Source organism: Anastrepha obliqua, chromosome 4 (genome assembly GCF_027943255.1).
Source record: "Anastrepha obliqua isolate idAnaObli1 chromosome 4, idAnaObli1_1.0, whole genome shotgun sequence".
Classification (NCBI taxonomy): Eukaryota; Metazoa; Arthropoda; class Insecta; order Diptera; family Tephritidae; genus Anastrepha; species Anastrepha obliqua.
This window is the reverse complement of record NC_072895.1, coordinates 83774780-83794630: the sequence shown is the minus strand read 5'-3', so window position 1 is coordinate 83794630 and position 19851 is coordinate 83774780. Positions and strand designations below refer to the sequence as shown.

General features: G+C 38.0%; 3 protein-coding genes across 4 annotated transcripts; 2 read left to right on the top strand and 1 right to left on the bottom strand.

Moving 5' to 3' along the window:
• Positions 1 to 830: 830 nt before the first annotated feature.
• Positions 831 to 2774, top strand: LOC129245734 (proton-coupled amino acid transporter-like protein CG1139). Of its 2 annotated transcripts, XM_054884077.1 has the most exons (9): positions 831 to 920; positions 986 to 1033; positions 1089 to 1239; positions 1303 to 1424; positions 1484 to 1710; positions 1770 to 1900; positions 1960 to 2138; positions 2207 to 2379; positions 2451 to 2774. In XM_054884077.1, exons 1-9 carry the CDS (start codon positions 910 to 912, stop codon positions 2720 to 2722), a joined length of 1314 nt encoding a protein of 437 aa, XP_054740052.1. In that variant the 5' UTR covers positions 831 to 909; the 3' UTR covers positions 2723 to 2774. The 2 variants fall into 2 exon arrangements, with proteins under 2 accessions (XP_054740052.1, XP_054740053.1); XM_054884078.1 differs by lacking the exons at positions 831 to 920; positions 986 to 1033 and having other exon boundaries at positions 1153 to 1239; positions 1300 to 1424.
• A 237-nt stretch (positions 2775 to 3011) lies between these two features.
• On the bottom strand, positions 3012 to 3925 carry LOC129245735 (histone H3-like centromeric protein A). The gene has a single exon (XM_054884079.1). It carries the CDS (start codon positions 3842 to 3844, stop codon positions 3221 to 3223), a length of 624 nt encoding a protein of 207 aa, XP_054740054.1. The 5' UTR covers positions 3845 to 3925; the 3' UTR covers positions 3012 to 3220.
• A 3388-nt stretch (positions 3926 to 7313) lies between these two features.
• LOC129244776 (uncharacterized) lies at positions 7314 to 8838 on the top strand. The gene is made up of 3 exons (XM_054882608.1): positions 7314 to 7543; positions 7603 to 7783; positions 7849 to 8838. Exons 1-3 carry the CDS (start codon positions 7424 to 7426, stop codon positions 8424 to 8426), a joined length of 879 nt encoding a protein of 292 aa, XP_054738583.1. The 5' UTR covers positions 7314 to 7423; the 3' UTR covers positions 8427 to 8838.
• The last annotated feature ends 11013 nt before the right edge of the window (positions 8839 to 19851 follow it).

Here is a 19851-nt window from a genome sequence, read left to right as displayed (position 1 = left end):
GGTAGGTATTGAAACTTTAAACGTGTTTTTTTCAAAACGGCATTTTTAAAGTCGGTGTACACGATATCTCGAAAACGGCTTGTTTGATCGGTCAACCGTTTTAACTCAATCTTTAAAGATACATTTTCTAGTAATTAATCGTTCCTTCTGTAAATCTGATACTTATTTTCCATTTTATAATCAATTTACGGCCAAATTTTAACGTAAAAATCGAAATCATTTCTTTTAAAAGCTGCCATTTTGTGAAAATTCACTATTTTGATTAGCCGAACGATTAATTACTAGATAATCTAATATATTAACAAAATTTGTTTGGTTTTTTGATTTCAGATAATCCAATCCTGAGTTACGATGTACACCGTAAATCGTCTTTTTTTAAAGGAGGTTCCAGAAATCGCCTGCAGCGCGCTCTATAATCAACATTTTCATAAATAAAAAATTTTGTTACGTTCTTGAAGGATGCTTTTATAACCGCCAAACATTTTCAAATTAAAATATTCTGAAGTTTCTTCAGGATAAATCCTTGACAACCCGTCTTTTATTTGCTTCATAACTGCGTATAACCCCTTAACAAAGCGCGCCAGTCGTATCTTACTCGTGTTAACGGGCGCCAGTTGGATATACCAAGGCCTTCCTCATCCTCTGCTACTACCAGCTGGTACCGCATCGAATACTTTAAGAACCGGAGCGTTTGTATCCATTCGGACGACATGACTCAGCCAACTTATCCGCTAGATCTTTATTCCCCGCGCTATGTCTATATAAAATTACAACACGCAAAACTATATTTGATGAAAAATACTCGTTATATGTTAGATGGCAAAACAGAGAGAACCCTTTGAAGGAATTTTCAATCACAAAACATAATAATCGATAATCACAATTTGTCCATGTCTCTAGAGAGTTGAAATGGCGGAGAAGTGAGTTGTTGATTGCCGACATTAGATTGAGTAAAGTATGCAAAAAATTTTCATCTTTGTTTTAGAGAAGATTACGATCCCTATGAGCATCGGGAGGTAGCTCATCCAATTAGGTAACATTAAAAACATGAAATTTTACGTACGAAATACAATTTTTATTTTTTACAGCAATTTTGGTGCTTTTCTAAACGTCATTAAAGCTATAATTGGCACTGGTATCCTAGCTGCTCCTATGGCTTTTAGAAATGCAGGTTACCTACCTGCTATAATTAGCAGTATTTTGATAGGACTCATCGTAATCTACTCAAAATTAATTTTGGTAAATGAGCCTCATTATTGCGGAAGTAAGCTGAATGCCATATACATTTTTTATATTTAGTAGCTAAGTGGAATGTATGAACTGGCCAGGCGGAAGCGTGTACCATTATTACCGTATGGTGAAGCGATGATGATTGGAGTGACAGAAGGTCCTCCTTTTTTTCGTTGGTTGCGCTTCTTTCTAAAGTGAGTTGACTCATAAAGTTACTATTATGGAAGATGCTATGTTTTTTTTTTATTTCTAGCGATCTCGTCAAGACAATGCTTTTCGTGAATCACTTCGGAGCCTGCGCCGTTTATGTTATTTTTATAGCGAATTGCATGAAGGATTTTGGTGATTACTACTGGGAGGAACACGATAATCGCATTTATATGGCAATGGAAATTGTGCCACTGTGCTTGATCTTTTGTATACCGAGCCTGAAAGCGTTGGTTCCATTTGTACTCGTTGCGAATATCGCGCTCATATTTGGTAAGAAATTATACTATACTGAACTTGTGTATACTCACGCTTTTATATTTTCAAATCAGGTTTCGCCATAATTTTCTATTACATATTCTCGGATATGACGGCATTTTCGGAGATGACTAGCTTTCAGGACATTCATTTATATCCTTTATTCTTTGGAGCTACAATGTTCGGTTTCGATGCACCGGGATTGGTTGTTTTCTACATTTAAAACAGCATGACATGATATAAAATCGATAGTATTTCTTGCAGATAGTTTCTATAGAGGCAAATGCGAAAAATCCTGCAGATTTCCGTAGCATATGTGGCGTCTTTATGCAAGCCATGTTAATAATTATAACAATGCAAACAGCTTTTGCTTTCTTTGGCTATTGGAGATATGGTGAACAAATTGCCTCGACTATTCTACACAATTTGCCCTTTAATGCAGCGTTAGTGAACTAGACTAAAGATACATAAATATGAATTTACTCGCATATATTATTCCTGGTGTTTTCAGGTTGGCTGCAATGGCTCGTATAATTTTTGCCTTTAGTATTTTTGTTTCCATTCCTCTGCAAGGATATGTTCCTATCGACATTGTGTGGAATAATTGGTTGAAAGCAAAGGTAGCAGAAAAGAGATCTTTTGCTCTGGAAATGGTGTTTCGTATTGCAATCGCCGTCTCTACAGGCAAATAACAATTATAACAAGATGACCATTTTTATACGTCAGTTGCGAATTACGTTTGTATTTCTTTATAGTGCTAATTGGTATCGCCTGTCCTAAATTGACTCTAGTTCTCTCGTTAATGGGCGCACTTTGTATGTCTTGCCTGGGATTAATACTGCCTGCCATTTTAGATATTTGTGTCAAGTACGAAACTGGTTATGGCCCATTAAAATTGTATCTCCTACTGAGCACGCTTTCAGTATTTATAGGCATCGTTGGCGCAGTAGCTGGTACATATGTGGCTATACACGAGTGGATTCTTATGTATACCGATAGAAAGCATATGTATACAGATATAAAGTGAAAAATACATTTAATAAATTTGGATTTATTTGAATTTTATTTTTTTATAAAAAATCTGCTTTAATTTCATTGCTTTTTAAAACGTTTCAATTTGCTGGTATTGTGGGATTCGCATGTGTATGTGTGATAGACTTTGGTATACATGTGATAATATTAATATAATATGTTTAGATTTAAAATAGTAAATAACTAAACCTTAAAACTGATTTCTCACGCCAGTTGGTTCTACCGACGACTACCGCTACCACTCCAGCAGCATTTCTCAAACATTTAGGGGCATGTTTACACCAACCCATTTCTAATTAATACGATTGCTTATTAATTACATCAATTGCGAACAAAAGCAATTTCGAAACCATTTTTAATGGCTCGATCTTTGTTTTTTAAATACCATTTCATACGCATAAGTACTAATACCTATATCTCTTACCAAAAGGACATATACATATGTGTATTTTGTAACAAATATTTAAGCAAGTTACTTAATATTAATTTCAATTTACAAATTCTTTTTTCCTAGCAAATGATTTATTAATTCAAAATCTCGCAATAACAGTGTAACTCGACCCGAATGCTGCGTCAATAAATATGCATCTTCAAAACGATTTTCGATATACTTTTCTGTTGCTACTTGTAGGGCCTCCAGGGCTATAGCCGTTATACGAGTCACATTGCTTGATAACTTCATCATAATTTCGCTTACAACTCGACAAAAACAACGGCGTGGTATCATGAAATCTGTTCTATTCAGAAGTTTTCTTATTTCTTTGCGGGCAGGAAATCTTTGTTTGCGACGATTTCTGACCGTTGATGGCCTCGGGGTACTTGAAATTCGAACAGGTTGTAATGTTCTTTTTTGTACGCTAGATGATTGTACCCCAGACGCTCCTTCAACCCGTCGAAATTCAGCGGTTGCCGTTGGTCCGCACGATTTTCGAGTCCTTCGCCTGTCTCTGAAACTGCTGGTGAACTCCAAATTATAATCAGTTAAATTTTCATCAAACGACGGTGCAAGAAAAGTACTATTTGAGGTGAAACTCGTATCTGTCTCGCCAAGCGAGGCTTGTATACTTTCCCTCGACGAAGCTGTACGGGATTTTGATTGAGGTTCTACTGGTCGCATGGTAAAATTGCTTTTTTAAGAAAATAACAAAGTAAAGTATAAAAAACAAAAAAAAATCTTTCAGTTTAGTACTGAATAATGCGCGGCTTTATAAACAAACTAACGGAATGGTAGAAGGTTACCACAATTTTTGATTTTTATAGTTGCCATCCGCAAATATTTTCTTTAATATATTTTCTTAAATATTTTTTAATATTTTTCTTAATTTTAATGTGTTTCAAAAATATTTCATATAGAAATAAAAAAGTACGTTCACATGTGCAGTAATTAGCAATAAGTCCACAAAATCAATCTACCTGTTCGCATATGGCAGATTACTTGCAAAATTGACAATCAGCTGTCAAACCTGCTTTGGAAGGAATTTTTAATAAAAATAGCTTTGGTGGAATATTTCGGTGTTTTTGGTTTCTTTAATTATTACTAACGAAATACAAGGAGAAGGAATAGCTAATTTAATTGCGCAATTGGCTGCTTAACAATTGGAGGAACTCCGTCAACGACGTTTACAAGGTTTCAAAAAATTATGGCAGCAATACGCATTCGAAATTCGATTTTACTTTTTATAATAAGTAATAAGAGAACGAAGCGTTTATGGACACACGCTTTTTTCTATTATATGAATACATAGTTAATAATAACTAACAAAAATTATAATTATGTCTACAAACCTGTTTTCTTTGTCGACATCCATTTTTTTTATTTTTTTTTTATCTATAATCTAATAATCTAGGATTATTTTATTATCTCAGATTTCGAGAGAGAAATTTTGTATGGGTAATCCCGCTTTATAATTACGGATTGAGAGTTAAGCACGAAAAAGTATATAATCTGCTTATATAAGAACGTATTACAAGCTGAGCTATTCAATTTTTTCTTGCATGTTGTAGACGCTTTCCACTTTGTTTAACTCAGTTATTTAAAATCATCTATCTACGGTGTAGGAAATGTTTTGCAGTTGTTACTCATAACTAGGGAGCATATGATTATCTCCCAGCGGCTTTGTGAATGAGTGAGAACTTTTAAACAATATAGTTTTGTTCATAATGTCAGCATCGCAGGTAATGCATGTTGTTGTTGTTGTTGCCGCATAAATATTCCCCATATTTACATACGGGGAATGCTGTTGGAGTGACAGTCCATGGCCGAATTTAAATCCGGGTCGTTTCGGTAACGTAGAACCGACTATCGTGGAAACGGCAGGTAATGTATAATGTAGCTGGGATTAAAGAACGATGGAATAGATCACGCCATCTACAGGAAATAAACAAACGAAAAGAAGAAGAATAAACGAACGTAATTGAAAAGCCACGAATGATAGAACACAACGTTCACTCAAAAATTGAACGTACATATAATTGCACACGGAGGTTGTTTATTTTCTGTACTGACGTCACTTATTTGCGAAGTTCACCAAGAACTATTAAAAACCAAAAATTAAAATTGCATTCGAAATGGTCATCATTTGACAAGCCTTCAAACGATTAGGCCATTCAGCTATTGCAGCACGCACGGTTTCTATGGATATTGACGACGCTGTTCCAACCAAAGATTGTTTGAGTCTCTCGAAATTTCCCTGAGGTCTTCGACAGGCCATGTTTTCCAATTCAGACCACAAATTGTGGTCCAATGGATTCAGATCTGGACTTCCAGATGGCCAATCTTCCAAACTTCTGCGGCTACGAACCCTGGAATATTGTTTTTTTGCACCGGCTGGGTGGTTTTCTCCTTATGAGCTAGACCGAAATCTTACTGGATGATCCAACGCTCTCCATTGAAGAGAGTACTGCTCAACTTCTTCACCACGCGTTTTGAGCCATCTTTCTGGTACACTTTTGCACCGGCTTCGCTGAACCCTTGAAAAAAACATTTTTTGCGTCTTTAGAAGTTTTAGCATAGATTTTGTCGTTTTGCTAATTAAAAACTTCTTCTACAGTGAAAAATTTCTCATCTGTGAAAATAATATTTTGACCAGGTGTCACCCAAGAAGTTGCCTGCATCTGTCGTTTCTAATTTTCTTCAAGCGCGTTGTCAAAAGATGACCAGTTGAACGACGGAAGGCTTTCATGTGGAGATCATCTCTAATTACTCTTAACATGGGTCTGGTTGACACATTCATTTCCCTGTACATAATTTTTTGTTTTCTAAGGGGACTTCTGCGAATTCTTTCTCGAACGGCCTTTATAGCTGCACTGAGCAGAATTTCTTCACGTGCATACGTGCATTATAAATTTTTCACAGAATTCATGGCAAGACTAAGTATATCTTATAAAAGCTTAAAAGCTAAATTTGAAATAAATCGCACTGACCCTTCTGACGACGCGAACACATATAAATATATTATAATTGAATTTACTTTAAAAGGCACGTACAGGTTTGATAGATTTCTGTTTGATGCGAAAAACTATAAAAGTTTAATTCTTGCCCTTCGCATTCTGAAAAAAAAAATCTAACCATGAATTAAATAACTATTAATAATTAATTAAATAACTATGATAAAATATGTGCAGTACCTTCATCAAACAATAATATTACATTATAATATAGTAATAAACAATTTAACAAACTTACCTTTTAATATTTTCACAGATGTTGCCCTGATATATAGAATACAGAAGGTGTTGCCTTCTGAAACCCGCTGTTATGACAACCTTAACGTCATCTTTTTAAATAAACAAGCAAAAGGAAACTACCTTACTTGTTTGTGAATATGAGCTTTTGCTAATAAATACAAAAGAAATAAACGGAAGGGTTGTTTCTTTATTTCACTGTAATAAATTCAAATATTCATATGAAGTTTACAAAGTAAACTTATAAATTATCTTACATTTTGTATTTTTAAACCGGCAAGATTCGCTTACAAATGATAGTTAACAATTCAAATTTGATGGTTGATAAAATGAAGGGAAAATAAATGCAGTGTTGGTTTTGAAGTATCAACAAGTGTGTTCGCACCAGCCGTGTTATAATTGATTTTAAGGGTAATGCGTTTGCCACAGTAGTTATTGGTCCAAGTTTTCATATTTTCAAAAAATACTTCATATTATTTTTTGAATTATATTTCCTGCTAACGTTAAACGAATCTAACTTTTCATCTTTACTTGAAAAAGTACTCTATTTGGACATTTGCACCAAGTTTTCTCTTGCGATTCATTTAGAATAATGTATTGGCAAAATTACATTCAGCTCTAATTGTGAATCAAAAGTCTAAAAAATTAATGGAATAATCGAAAAGCAAATATCAAACTTTTCAATGGAAGTTTGTCGAAAATGATGCTAAGCTGCCATTTAGATGTATGTCAACATAACTTGTTTTGTTTTATATATAATTAGTAACTCAGACTATTTCATTTCTATAAAATATACTTGCATGCCGCGGAAACTGGATTGAATATAAAACATGTAAGTATATACGTGCGAAAAACTAGTTGGTAACGCGGCCCAACTTGCCCGCTGACAAAAAGTTGGTATACACAATTATGTCGCAAATTTACTACATGTAGGTGTAATTTTAACACACTTGCTACATATTTCCGATTTACACAAGGGATATATTATATTTACTTCAACACTAAATTGAACATGAATAATATTGTTGGAGCGAAAAGGAAGAAAAGGTTACGAAAGATTCCAAATAAAAAATGGTCGGAGAAGGAAGTTGACATTATTTTAGATTATATACTTCAGGCAAGTGTTTTCGAGGTAAGAAAGGTACTTCACAAATGCATTTTTCAGTAATTATAAATAATATATTTATTTAGCTGCCCAGTGCCCAAGCTTATTACAGGGAACTGATTAAGCAAACAGGAATTGATGCTGAATGGAATTTACTTAGATGGAAAGTGCGAAACATGAGAATTTCTTTGAGAAAAGCAAATGACTGGTTAAAATCCACCGAATGTGAGCAATTGGATGGTCCGACAAAAGAATATGAAATTGAAAGCAAGCAAATTTTTAATTAAATTTCGAATTCAGCAGTTAGTAATTTTAAAAATTTTAACTTACAGAACGCGTTTTAAGTATTTGCCCATACTATAAAAAACTAACTACAATATTTGGCGTAGAATTTAGTATAAGAAAAGCTACACAATTTTCGGGCTGTAATGATGCAAACGAGAATGAAACTGCAGAATCCGAACAATCGCTTTCAATGATTATTGATGACCCTGACAGCTCTTCTCAGAATTTAAGTGATAGTCCAATAGCCATTGCTCAAAATGAAGATTTCCAAGTGGAACAGGCGGATGTTCAAACATATAAAGTAGAGTTTGATTCAGTGAGCCACTTGGAGCTTGAGGAAGAAAAACAACTTGAGAATAGTGAACTAATTAAAAAGTATGAAAGTGAAAATATAAAGGAATTTGAACTAAGAAGATATGAATTGGAGAAAATCAAACTGCAGTTTGAAAAGGAGAAATTTGAAAAGGAAATGCAATTGCAGGAGAAGCGCTTGAAGCTTGAAGAGGAAAAACTTAAAGTCGAGCAGAGATGGCAAGAGAAAGAATTTGAATTAAAAAAATTAGAAATCGAAAAGAACGAAAGAATAGCAATGTATGAAATTGATAAAAAATATCAAAATGCGTGAAATTTCGTAGACATACAATCAGGTCATGATAAAAGGTTTGCTCAATAATAAAAGGTTTGCTCAGTAAGCAGCTTTCTCATTCCCTCTTGACAAATCGGCTCCCTTAGCAAGACACTGGGTTGCTAGCTCAAGAAATTTTGACTAAAAGTGGAGGAAAAGTAAAATTTGTAGAAAAAAACATTTCATTTTCAAAATGGACTGCTTACGAGCAACAACTCGCTCAAGAGTTTTCATCGGTATGTTCAGGACTATGGCAGTATGACATGGAATACATAGCGCTTAAGTCAAGACAAGATAGAGTATTTGACACAATCCGAGATCGAGATGGAGAATTTACAAAGCTTTATTTCTTATGATGTGGTGATTTAAACGGAAGTCATGTTTTGCAGCTAGCGTTTGCTAAAGAGTTACAGCAGGGAGAATTATTGAATAGTCCCGACGCAGAACTTGTTTTCAATGAGCCCACTTTCCTATGGATGGATGAAGTGTCCAGAGGAGGCTTAGAAAAGCACAGTACCAGTATGAAAGAGCTTCTCATAAAAAACCATCTACCGGAATCGGCTTAAAACCGTAGGGCCTTCCAATTGTGGAACGCGCGCTACAAATAGGAGGAGGATCTCGGCGAAACACCTAACAGAATTGTACGTGCCAATTATTTATTTATTTTTAACAAAATAGTTTCATATTGGCGAAACTTCGCGATTGGTTTTAAATTTAAAAATCAATTCACAAGATAAAATCTTGGATTATGTGAAATAATTTCTTGTTTTAATATTAGACTTGGCAATATCCGCGAACCACTTCTATCTATACCATTATTTACATTCAAATATTAATTAAAATTTATTTTTTAAACCGTTCGCAGTTTGTTTCCATTTGAGTAACAAAATACTATTTTGCTACCATTTTTCCCAAAAAGGATTTAATTTTTTCCTTTTTATGCACCTTCTTAAATAGATAGAGAATAGAAGACTTTAAAGTGCCGTGCAAGTTTTTCAGTTTTGTCAGTGTGAAACTTGAAAGCAATGGGCAAAGACAGCTCTTCCACATGGTGAAAGTAGTAGTTGTTGTTTTAACAGCGTGGATATTTCCTATAAATGTTTGCAGGATGCTGCCGGATTGAAAGTCCTTGACAGGATATAAATCCAATGTAAAACGGATTGTGTGGGAACGTTAACAGGCAACATTGCGATAGAAAGCTGTTGGTTCATCTTGGCAAAGGGATAAATATTTATTTCGAATTTAAATTATATAATATATTAGTATGTCAGAACAAATGTTAGATAAAATATAAATTAAAAATAAACAAGTACGGAAGTGCTAAATTCAGTTTGGTTCGGACTTTATATATACCCATTCGTTATCAGAGTTCTTTTTGTAACCAGCCTTTTTTAAATGGTTCAAAACCGTTTGATGATGAATGTTTAGTGCCTTGGCGATGTCATGGCTGCTTATGTGACGGTCCTGGTCAATTTTTTCCATAATTTCATCGACTTTTTCAACGATAGGTCGACCGGATCGAGGTGCATCTTTCACATCGAAATTTCCAGAACGGAAGCGAGCGAACCATTGTTGTGCTACACGAACTGATACAGCATCGTCTCCGTAAACTTCACAAATTTCATTGGTGGCTTGCGTGGCATTCTTCCCTTTTTTATACAAAAATTTCAAAATAGAGCGAATTTCTTCATTATTTTCACTCATTTTTGAACAGCTATAACTTTTTTTCAACTTCTGCGAATTTAATTTTTTTTTGGCTAAATGAAGCTGAAAATGTCACCTTTCTAACACCATATGATATGACACAATGTGATTGGTAGCACTGGAGGTAGATGACTCCAACGACATCTATTGACAAAATACGAAAGGCTTTTTCAACTACCCAATATCTTTTGGCATCTGACCGATAAATGGAAATTGAATCCCCAACATAAAAAGTTTGTAATCAGGTAAGTTCTGCAAGCCGAGTGAAAGTGAATATGAGAATTAACCTAAATGCAGTTGAATTTTATTTAGGCGACAAACGATTTTTTTTTTTAATTTTTGAACATTACAGCTGACTACTCAAGGAGCTTTTCACCATGCTGAGTACTGTTGTGTAACGGTGTAACCAACCAAAGCGAGTATGTTAACGGTGAGTTTTTGATAGAAAATGAGAGACTTGCTAAAGAAGTATTTAACAGAGAGATTCTGCGCGACGATTCCAATTCTTTAGATTATCTTGAATTGGTGTTCGTAATTAGTGGCATTAAAAAAATAAATAAAAATGTTTAATAGGTTCGTATGCAACTACCGGCTTTCAACAAGGAATAACCTGATTTGCTGGCGTAACAGGGAATGCAACGGAGGTTTGTTTACAACGGAGGTTTCCTAAAAACTGAGACTGTAGGTATGTATATGAAGCAAATAGTTTGTAACAATTGTTACAAATTATCACGTTTTGGTGTTCATGTACCCAAAAAACTTGCAAAGTAAGGAAAAGTGATAGAGCAAAATGCATTTCATTTTGAGAGCAAGTTACAAGTTCTTACTGGATAAATTTTTACTTGAAATTTCCAGCTGATCGAAAAGTAAAAATAAACACGAATTATAATTTGTGCCATTTCCATGCCAGCCGGCTCTACGTTACCAGAATGACTCGGTTTTTTCCCGACCATGGGTTGCCGCCCCAGTAAACTAGCCCTGTTTAGTGTACCGTATCAGTGTACCTTCTGGTCCAGTATTCTATTGCTGCATATGCCTTAAACGGCTCCACCCGAACTCCATCTCGGTTAGGAGCAATAAGTGCAACGGGTGGTGCCATCTTAAGACCTGCTCAGGCTTTAAGACATATAGGGAGTGGTCCATACAGTTTGTGGCCACGTGTGGCTCCCGCCACCAGGCGGCCCCCGCCTCAATGGCTTCAGCGTCAAATGTGCCGCCACTTCAAACTGTCAGCACTAGTCAATCCTTATCGGTCAGGAGCCCACCGTTGCAGCACGAGTCCTTCTCTGACCCACAACCCTCCTGCTGCAATCCCAGTGCGGGGACAAACCAGCAACTCTTGGTCCCCCATACAGTGTTCTGTGAGTCAGCCTAGGGTTCTTCGGAACCTGACGCCAGTCAAGTGCAATTCTTGCAATGGCTGGTGCCACTTTCTGGCCTGCGCACCCCCCGTGAGTAGACACGTGACTTCGTGGCCCTGTGCTGCAGAGCTCTGCACCCGCAACCGCCCCCTGTGGTGCGGCCTCCGGTCAACATCAGGTCGCAACAAGTATTGCGGAACACACAGCAGGACCAACGCAGATAACCTCACGTACGCTAGCTCTTCCCTGATCACCAGGGAAGGCTACAATGTGCACAGAAAGGATCGCGAGCGAGACAACGGTGGAGGCCTAGCTTTCTTAGTCCACCACGTTGTGCAGTATCGTCTGATCGATGACGGCATCGACCGCAGGGACAGCACCTTAGAATGTCAAGGTACATCTGTCTGGTCAGGTGATGCTGAGCTCGAAATTTTTAATATACCCTGATATTGGCGCGGTTATCGGAGGTGAAACCTGATTGGTTGTAGGTGACTTCAATGCGCATCATGATCTTTGCTCATTATCATCTCGATCGAGAAATCTGCCGAGTTTGTTTCCGCGGATCACCGGTCATACATTAACTTTAACAAAGATAATTGGGCCAGATTCGCGGAATTTACCGAGTACATCTTCGCGCATTTCGCAAGGTGCTCACAGCTGCTGCGGCTCGCTTCATACCTATTGGAAGGATCCGGTACATACATCTCAGTTTCCCAGCTGTTCTGGTAAATGGGCGTGACCATCTACGCCAGACCGATCCCAGGGATCCTATCATAAAGCATCTCAATTTGGAGATCCGGCAACTAGTAATCCAACACAAGCCGACTAAATTGGAAGAACACTTGAAGCATTGCAACTTTACCTCAGAGGATCCTTGATAAAATCGATGACTGGTGCATGAGACAAGGTCTTTCCGTTAATCCGAACAAAACAACGATAGTCTTGTTTACGAGAAAACGGAAATTGGATGGACTCAGTCTTCCAACACTGGAAGGTGTGACACTTGGTCTTTCCGATGAAGTTAAATATCTAGGAGTAATCTTGGATAAGAAGCTGGCTTGGGAGACACACGTTTCACTGAAGGTGAATCGCGCATTGAGGATTTTTCAGCAATGTCGTAGAGCCTTTGGTAAAACCTGGGGTCTGAAACCTGCTGTGGGTCCTATGGATATACACAGCACTTATCAGAAGAATCATCACTTACGCTTCTGTGGTATGGTGGCGACGGAGCATGGTTAAGTCCACAATCCGGGAACTATACAGGCTACAAAGAAGTGTATGTTTATGCATCAAGGGTGCCATGAGTACGACCTCTGGTGATGCCCTAAATGCTATGCTTGATTTGCTCCCCCTGGATCTTAAGATACAACAGGAAGCAATAAAAGCAATGTGTAGACTCCATAAATATGGTTTCTGGCACGAAGACGGAACTTCAGGAGACAGAGAAATCTGAGCAGTATCCTCTGTTTTTGGCACCTAAAGACGACCTGATACTCACAGTTTCATTTGGAAGGAAATTTGATGTCAGATTTCCATAGCGTTAACAATGGAGCAATCCAGAATGCATACAGGGAGGTTAGACGGATATTTTCTTTACCGATGGGTCCAAGAATGAAATAGGGTCTCGAGCCGGATGGTACTTAAACGATAGGAATAAGTATCACTATGCTATGGGGAAAATGGCAACTGTTTTCCAAACCGAAGTTTTTGCCATCCTGAAAGTAGCCGAATAGATAATCGAGAGGAGATGGAGCGGGAAACAGATTGGAGTTTTCAGTGACAGTCAGGCTGCACTGAAGGCCCTGGAGAACGCGAAGCAAACCTCAAAGATTGTTCAAGAATATAAGAAGAAGCTCAATTCTGTGGCAAGACGAAACAGGCTTGTACTTATATGGTTTCCGGGACACTCCGATGTTCAAGGAAACGAAATCGCCGACGAATTGGCTAACCGTGGATCAGCGGTGCCCCCACAGGGGCCAGAGCCAATAATCGGAATCAGTTCCGCAGGAATCATGAACTGGATCAGCGATTATGTAGGCAATCTACATAAAGAGCGATGGTCCGGTCTGGAACGCTGCAGAACTGCAAAGTGTTTTGTGACAAGTCCGAACAGAAAACTGTCAAACTTTCTGCTAAAACTTAGAAGGAAAGACATTCGGTTGATGGTCGGCATCATTACGGGACACAACCCATGGGGTCAGCACATGACCACCATTGGAATCATCGAGGACCCGGTATGCCTGTCCTGCTTGGAGGAGGCGGATAGCACTGAGCACTTTCTCTGTGAGTGTCCTGCCTTTGCTAGAGCGCGACTACGGGTATTGGGTTCAGATGTCATGGGAATGAGTGATATTCGTTCTCTAAAAGTGGAGGATATTTACAGATTCGCCAAAGAATCTGGAAAATTCTCACAGGACTAACTATCTCTATCTCTGTCTCCATTCTTTCCTGTCTCTTTCTCTGATACTTTTGTCCTTCCCTCTTTGACTATCCACCCCCTTTCCAGAGCTTTAAATACAATCGGCTTTTCAGCCTGAGTGTGTTTAGGAGCCACCAAATCTCCTGGTACTCCTTGGCTCGACCTTTTCAAATTTAAATTTTCAACCTCTGGTGTGAGTAAGCTCTGGTCCACCGTAAGGTCCCTGTCGAACCCGAAGAAGCACAACGACAAGGTGGCCATCACCTTCAATAGTTGCACTTCGTGCACTCGAAGAGATAAGCGAGCTATTTTAGCCGACTTTTTACACTGCATCCTCCTGCCGACAGAACCAAATGTCGTGCCACCAGACGGCTACACAAACTGACGAACGACAGAGCGCGACTTATTTTTTCCAGTGATCAGGGGGGCCAACAACAAATCAAAATCATCAAAAGCCATTGGCCATGACGGACTGAACACGCTGATGCTGAAGCACCTGGGATCATTGGGAGTAGGATTTCTCACAAGGGTCGTCAATCTGTCCTTGGCCACTCTCATTATCCCTGACAAGTGGAAAGCAGGGAGAGTGATCCCACTACTGAAACCTGGGAAACACGCCAACCAAGGGGAATATTATCGTCCGATAACTCTCCTTTCTCCAGTAGTGAACACAGTTGAAGCCCTCCTACTCCCACTCTTAACGAAACACTTGACCCCTGCCCCACATCAGCATGGTTTCCGATGAGTGCACAGCACTACCACTGCACTCACCGTCATAAACGCCCAGATAAAGCGCGAGCTTAACCAAAACCGCCCCTGCGAGAGGACTGTTCTAGTAGCGTTGTGTACCTGAAAAAGGTTTTTGACACAGTCAGCTATTCCACGCTACTAGATGATATTTTTCAGTCGACACTCCCGCCAGGGCTGAAGAGGTGGTCCACCGACTATCTGAGCGGTCGTCACTCGTCAGTGATTTGTCGAGATTAAACATTGAACAGAGGAAGCTCTTTCATGGTGTACCGCAGGGTGGTGTCCTTTTATCCTGTCTGTTCAACTTCTATATCTCGAAACTCCCCCAACCGCCAGAGGGAGTCTCCCTGGCCTCATACGCTGACGACTGCACGATAATGGTGTCGGGCAATGACATCGATGGCTTGTGCTCCAAAGTGAATAACTACCTCACCGACCTTTCTCGCTTTTTCACTGCGAGGAATCTCCAACTTTCCCCCACTAAGTCCACGGCGACCCTCTTTACCACCTGGACAAAGGAGGTCAAACTGCCTCTCAAGGTAAAAGTCGATAACACACGAATTTCGACTGTTAATAATCCCAAAATTTTGGTTATAACCTTTGACAGTTTGCTCTTCTTCTCTGCGCACACAACCGCAATTGCCACTAAACTCCAAAATATCAACAAGGCCCTCAAATCGCTTGCTGGCAGCACTTGGGGCAAAGACAAAGAATTGTTGATATCGACATTTAAGGCAATTGGTCGGCCGCTTCTTAACTATGCTGCGCCTGTTTGGTCGTCTGGAACTAGTGACACGCAGTGGATAAAACTTCAGACATGCCAAAACACTGCCATTCGGGTAGCGACCGGTTGCCCCCCTTCAACTCCTTCACAATGAGACACAGATGCTCCCTCTAATGGAGCATAACAAACTGCTCAGCAAGCAGTTGCACCCATGCAGACACCACCACACTTGAGCCAGAGCCGCCTCCTGGGTACATCAGGAGACACCTTTTAAACTACGCCGACGAGATCCAGGAAAAAACTAACAGACATCTCTTGGACCAGGCAGTGTTTAGACAGACATTAAACGACATTCACCGGGAGACCGTTACCACCTTCATAAGCTCCCGTCCACCGAATGCCGTAATCGGAGTTCAACCCCCACCTATAGCAGATGAAGAGCTCCTGCTTTCCCTTAAGTCCCGCGTAACACTCACACAATTACGTTCTGGATACTGTAGCAGGTTAAACTCCTACTTATCCAGAATTGACCCCGCCACGCCAAACATATGTATGTATGCCCGGCATGTGAAGGCACCCCGCACAACACTAACCACCTTTTCACATGCCCCATCAAACCCACTCATCTAACATCCCTCTCCCTCTGGACCCAACCTATCGAAACAGCATGTTTCCTGCCTCTCCTTAGATGAGTTAGACGAAGACGACCGGTAGTATACACTACACTGACAGGGCTTGTATTACTGCTACAACAACAACAGCAATAGAACTAACCATTAAGGCGCGTACGGTACGTTTCTTTTCAGCGTTCGCTTACAAGAAAATTAAAAGCTAAAATTTTTTATTACACACACATGTGACAACCATGTTATTGCTATTGACTGAAGCTTAAAAGCATAAAGCTTTATGAAAAGGAAATACAATTTTTATTAAAAAAATATCATTTGGTTTAGTTAAGACTATAGCAACCTCTGAAAAAAATGAAACATTTTTAAATTCTGTTTTTTTTTTTCTTTCCATTTTCCCAACTTATAAAACCAAATAAATGTGAAATAATTTATAAATCAAAACTTGGTGGAAATGCCGTTTTATAGAGTAATGGATTTGTGCTTGACTTCCCTGGTGCTAAACCCACTGTTGACATGAAATATGAAATTATAATAAACATTTTTTTCAATAGCGTTTTCCATTCAGCAGCCAAAAGCCAATCTACATAAAGCAAAAAAAGTTGTAGGTACCGGCCTTGTGAAAAAATATCAAGACGCGGCCCACAAATTGCAGGAAGAGCTCAGACAAACACCCAACAAATGATGTAAGCGTTAATTATATATACAAATAAATGAATAATAAAAAAGTTATAATTACATTTTTTATAAGGGCCTATGAAATTACATTTGTATGGAATTGTATATTTTCTACAGAAAGCTCTAGTCGTCTTAAACTTAATCTGAAGTTCGCAAACGGAAACTACTTTGAGCTTTTAAAAATTACATACTCTTTCGTGTAGTAGGCATGTGGCAGCTTTTGCCATCCTAAGATGTGTTTGTAAAGGTAAGCAATGCCTTGCTTGTCCTTGTCTTCTGTTCATTCTAAAAGCTTCAATAGATGGCAGTAGTGTACGTTATGGCATTAAAAGCATTTATTTACATCCTTGTGTGCTTAAAAGTTATTAATTGTAAAATTCAAGAGGCTTTGAACGAAAATTTATCGCAAGCCCGCAAAAGTTAAAAAAAAGTGTTTTAAAGGACTAGAAGTCGAATCGTAAACATCAAACTCCAAATTTATAAAATTTAGTATAAATATAAGTTACTTTATAGCTCGGAAATTTTTTGTAGTAATTGAGATTTATAATTTTTATTTTTATTGTATTTTGCAAAGATTATTTACTCTTCATTCACAGTTTGATGAAAATTCAGAAACGCCCAGGAAGGAAAAGTTTGGTGTGAAATCCGATAAAGCCGAAACTAATCAGTCAATTTTGATTCGGTGTGGTTGATAATACAGTACAGTGCGACTTGACCAGAAAAAAAGGCGGCCATATTCTTTTAGGTGCTTGTTCCGTGAACAACTTTTGTTGGATTAAGCTCGTCTTGAAACACCCATACTTTCCAATACTGCCTTGTTTTCGGGGTTTTGTTGGTGGAGCTAAAAACCTTCTCTTTTGTATCAGGATTTGCACAAACAAACAAAATTTTTATTTCCATTTATAAGCCATTTGAAGTTGGCGTGTCTTTAACAACGGAAATAATTGATTGCCGCGCGATGATAAATTTCTTTATTTTGGAAGCTTTATCAATAACAGAAATTCATAAAAAATTGGTGAAGTAGTAAGGAAACTACTTCTTAAATTCCAACTGTGCAATGATGAGGTTTACAGTTGAAATGTGGCCATCAAGTGTCAGATATAAGCAAATTTTTGCGCTTGAAACTTGCACTTTCTTAACCTAGAATTCAATGGGTTATAAAACTGTATACCTATAAAAATTCCAAAAACTTTGGTTAAAAAATTAAATTTTGTACAAAGATTGAATTTTTGCCTGGTGCGGTTTTTTGTTGTAATTAGAACTATATTTCTATAAAAAGTATTTACTGGTATGTTTTTAATTTTGCAACTCGTTGTATATGAGAAGAAACTATAGGAACACGAATTATCAGAGATCATTGGAACAAGTGTGTTAAGTGAGATTATATAGAATTAATGAAAGTAAATGAGGTTTTCGCTTCATGGTTTCCGCATGGTATTTTGTGCCGTCTACTCATCACAGTATCTCCTCCAAACTCAATTCCCTTAGTAAACCTACGATAGAGCTGGGTTGAGCTGAGCGTATGCGTCTTTTTTCCAACCACTACCGGCCGAGATATCTCATCCTTCTTCGCGCTATAGCATAACACTCGAGAAGAAGTGTGCTGGAGTCTCCGCGGAGTGGTCGCAAAAACGACAGTAGTTAGTGGACCATATTCCAATCCTGTAAAGATGGCTACGCAATCATTGTAAGTCATAAGTAAGTTGAGAGATTATATGAAAATTTATATTATTTTATTTTTGCTTTTTTACTTATAAAAATTGGAGAAAAATGGCTTTAAAGTTCAAAGTAACATACCTTCGTATGTAATAACATGCGAATAATAAATATCGGCATGCATTTTTTACGCAGCACAAAAGAAGAGCTGGTCGTACGTGTCTTGAAGACAATCCACGTGAAGGACGTCCAAAGAAAATATGCAGGATATCGTATTTGTTGGAAATTATCGATCAACACTGTCATCATCCCTATTCATGTGATGTGGCAACCTCATTCTTACACATTTTCCTTCTCTCGTTTTTCTCTAGTAAAAGTTAATAGTTTTGAATCATTTTCCCGCGCTTATCATTGAAATATTGAAATAGTATTGGAAAATCGCCGAGTGATTGAAACAGATCTAGTAAAAGCACCAGGTATCTCATTGGGCCGTGTAAGCAATATTTTGACTGAAGTTTTGGGTTTCAGAAAGCTGTGTGCAGAATGGATGCCACATTCGCTAACAATGGAATAACAACACATTCAAAAGCCTCATTATCAGCAACTTTTACAAAGTACATTTTGTGCGTCAATAAGTCACTATCACTATGAATCTAAATCATAACATAAGGCTATAGAGTGATGTGAACCTGGTTCTACGGCTACGAAACGAGTTCATGTCCGGAAATCGGCCAAGAAGATGTTAGCATCCGTTTTTTCGAATGCGAAAAGAATTTTGTTTGTAGATTAATTGCAAACTAGTAAAACAGCAAAATCTTAATATTACTGTAATCTTTGAGACCAGCTGTAGGAAAAAAAAATCGGGAAAAAGGTCCAAAAGAAAAAAATTCTTTTTCTCGTTGGACCAAGTGTATTGATGTTCAGGGTGACTATAATGAATATTAAAGTGAACTTCAAATCATAAAATTGTGTGTTTTCTTATTGAACAGCAAAACTTATTGAACAACCTAGTACATATGTGTTGTATTCCCGGTGAGATATTATCTAAAATAGGACACCTGTTATCTAAGAATTTTACTTTATAGCTACGGTCCAATATGTTTTAATGTAGCCAAACTTGAAAAGTATAGATTGATTGGTGGATGTGTGTGCAAGAATTAAACCTACGATTTTGTGCTTTCCAAGCGCATGATCCAATCAAATCAAAGCACAAGCGCCTTTTAATTTGTAACACCTCAATCATACCAACGCTCCACGTGTGAAAGAATCAACGCAAAAATGCCGTCAATTGGCGGCAGCTCTTTAACAGTTTTTTTCTTGCAAACTTTAACTACTTTTGATGGTGCTATTTCTCGTACTGTGCCTTTTGTTGTTTCCTGTTTTGGTACTTTCTACTTCTTTTTATTTGTGTGTTTGTTGTGTGCTGTTGCAAGTGCCGTGAGTTAATTCGTGTTTGTTATAGTGTTACTAAGAGAAGTGCGGAAACGTGAATGTGGGAAATCACTGA